At 36.0% G+C, this 2,701-nt stretch overlaps 1 protein-coding gene across 1 annotated transcript; it reads left to right on the forward strand.

Annotated features, from left to right (window-relative positions):
• The first annotated feature begins 206 nt into the window (after positions 1-206).
• On the forward strand, positions 207-2,701 carry LOC132122608 (uncharacterized). Its single transcript, XM_059532987.1, has 5 exons — positions 207-320; positions 665-822; positions 1,517-1,627; positions 1,840-1,986; positions 2,363-2,701. Exons 1-5 carry the CDS (start codon positions 239-241, stop codon positions 2,573-2,575), a joined length of 711 nt encoding a protein of 236 aa, XP_059388970.1. The 5' UTR covers positions 207-238; the 3' UTR covers positions 2,576-2,701.

Below are 2,701 nucleotides of genomic sequence, written 5' to 3' on the forward strand. Positions count from 1 at the left end.
TTTTTTTGTAGTATTAGTTGACAGTATTTAAAAACTTATGGCACTTTTTGTATTGATTTTGTATTGTTCTCTGCTCATTATGTTAAATTTTTGGACAGAGTTGAGGGCATTGATAAATATCTAGTAAAATAAAAATTATATCTAAACTTAATCTTACTCAATATCTTGAGATCTCAATATCTACTCAAGCTGACGTCAGAAAGAGGAATTTCCCCTGCAGGATATATAAATCGTGAACATGATGGGACTTCGTTACTGCTGCAGTTTGGTGACTTTGTGCATTCTCTTTTTGATCACTGTTGTTATAATGAACTTCCAGGGTAAGTTTTGTTTTTAGTTCTGAATCATAGGATTCTGGAGAATTTAGTTTATTATGCTTTTTTTCAATAATACTTTAAATGATGCTACACTATTCACACCATTTTTATTTTAGATGGTTTAGGTTTAGATGATTCATGTTTTCAAGTTTATTTTTTTAAAATAAAGTATTTGGAAGCTTTGGTAACTTTTATAGCGCAAACTGAAATCAGGTGCATTTATGTGAAATCAGGTTGTCCAGCCTTGGCTAAAGCATGTGAGTGCCTAAGCTATGTGTGTGAGGTCTGCGTCACAGTGTTACGCACTTCTGCTCACTTCTCTCTCTCTCTCTTTCTCTCTCCTCCAGCGGCTCTATTCGTCACACTTGTGGGTATTGTGGTATCTGCCCCAATCTCTGACAAACTGGACATTATGAGCAAGGACACTATTGAACAGGCTCACAGTTTAATCAACAAAATTCTACAAGACATTCCTACAACTCATGCAGTCTGGATAAACAACACGGTAAGCATATTTCAGGACTATAACCACCACAGACACAGAGGGACGTACCGTCCCCTGTATTCAGAAGAGCAGTCAGTCAGTATGGGGTTTTCAGTGATTGACATTTGGTCTCTCAAATCTTCAGTATTTGGTTAAATGCTTGTAGTTAAATCTTTTTATATATGTATTTTTACATGTGCATTGGCTTGTGGTTGATAGTCAAGTGGCCAAAGATCTGGGCTTTCAACTGAAGAGACGTTGAGTTGATCTTTGAAAGTATCACCATTTCACTCTGGATCAACAAACCTAAATGCAAATTTTAATACAAAGTTTTCTTTAACTACACATTGATAGTTCTAGCTATGTATAGATTTAAAAGTCGTTTGGAAACTCATACTTGGGGAATGTTATTAGACAGAAATGATCAAATTAAGAGGCATCTCTTACTCTCTCAAACAAATGATTCGAAAACATTTCTCAGAATAGCTTCGCTTTGAAATGAGTTTGAATTTCTGTTATTTTGTGTTATTTCTGTTATTTTCTTGAATGTATGAAGCTTTGATAGTTCACACAGTAAACGTGTCAAATACTTTTTGGGGCAACTGAATGCAAATTTGCAAATCCATGTATGTGAGGAGAATGTACACAAGAACAAAAAACTTTGTCCTGTCGCTGTCATGTTTAAACAAGTCAAATGCTTTTTTGTTTTTTTTAGAGTCTGACCTTGGGCGACAGCAAGACTAGGCTGGAGTTGGAGTTCTTGAAGAAAGATATGCATATACCCTATGCCCCAGTTCTTCAGATTGTCTCCAATAAATTCAGCATGGTAAGCTTTATTCAGTTGTTGTTGTTTTTTTGTTTTTTTGACTGGCTTCTGACTGTTGACTGTTACTTTTATTTTATCATACTTAAGATTAGTGATAAAAACTAGTATTGTGGAGATGTATTGCTTGTGGAATTAAAAGAAAAAAATATAACTTTTTTTTTTATTTGTAAGTTCAGCAAATAAACTGTGAGATCTCTCTGTGACTGTCACAGGAAACCTGCCTTGCAAATATAACGAAGGGACTGCAACTGCATATGAATCTCTTAAAAGAGGTCAGTAAAACAACCAAACTGCCTCAGACAGAACGAGTGATAGACCTTCAAGCTCAAATTCAAGAACTTCTGGACCTAATTGAAGAGGTATGGTATTTGACTTGGTGGTATTTTGTTTTGTAGTATCAGTTCCTGAATTTCGTGGATGTTAAGAATGTTTAGTCATGCCTTGATTTAGAAACTCACTTTCATGTACTGCTAAATTTAAATTACGTCTGGCATCATATTACAGTGCCTGTCTTTGGATAGCAGTCAAGTATTCTGTTTAAATCATAGTGATATATAAATAGAAAAGGTCCACCTTATCTCATGAGAAGTGGTAATAATGTATACAAGATGGCAAAAATGGAAACATTACTGTTACTGTGATAGGAAAAAAAAACTAACTATAAAAGTCTTATGTTGTTTTTTTGCATGTTTGAATGTTCTGTTCATGTATTTATGTATTCGCGTATTTTCACAGTTGCAGAACCAGGCAGGATTTGACACATCAACGCAGGCAACAGATGAGCAGTCGCATGATCTGGTCAGTCGTCTGACAAATAAATACTTGGCCCAGGTGGCAGCCCACCTCACCCTGCAACAGCTTCAGGACTTCAGCTGTGACATCCTCTGCAGTATTCGCAGTATGACCTCCAGCTGGGCAGAGAACTCTAAACTGTGCAGCTCTGCGTAAATGCAGCAGCTCTATGAGCAGCCTAGACTGTAAAGCCCAAAGTATACCTGAGTTTTGACACATGGCCTTTCAAAATATACTTATAGCCTAACAAAAATCGACTTCCCAATGGAAAAAATTAATCTG

The sequence above is a fragment of the Carassius carassius genome, chromosome 40 (genome assembly GCF_963082965.1).
Source record: "Carassius carassius chromosome 40, fCarCar2.1, whole genome shotgun sequence".
Taxonomy (NCBI): domain Eukaryota; kingdom Metazoa; phylum Chordata; class Actinopteri; order Cypriniformes; family Cyprinidae; genus Carassius; species Carassius carassius.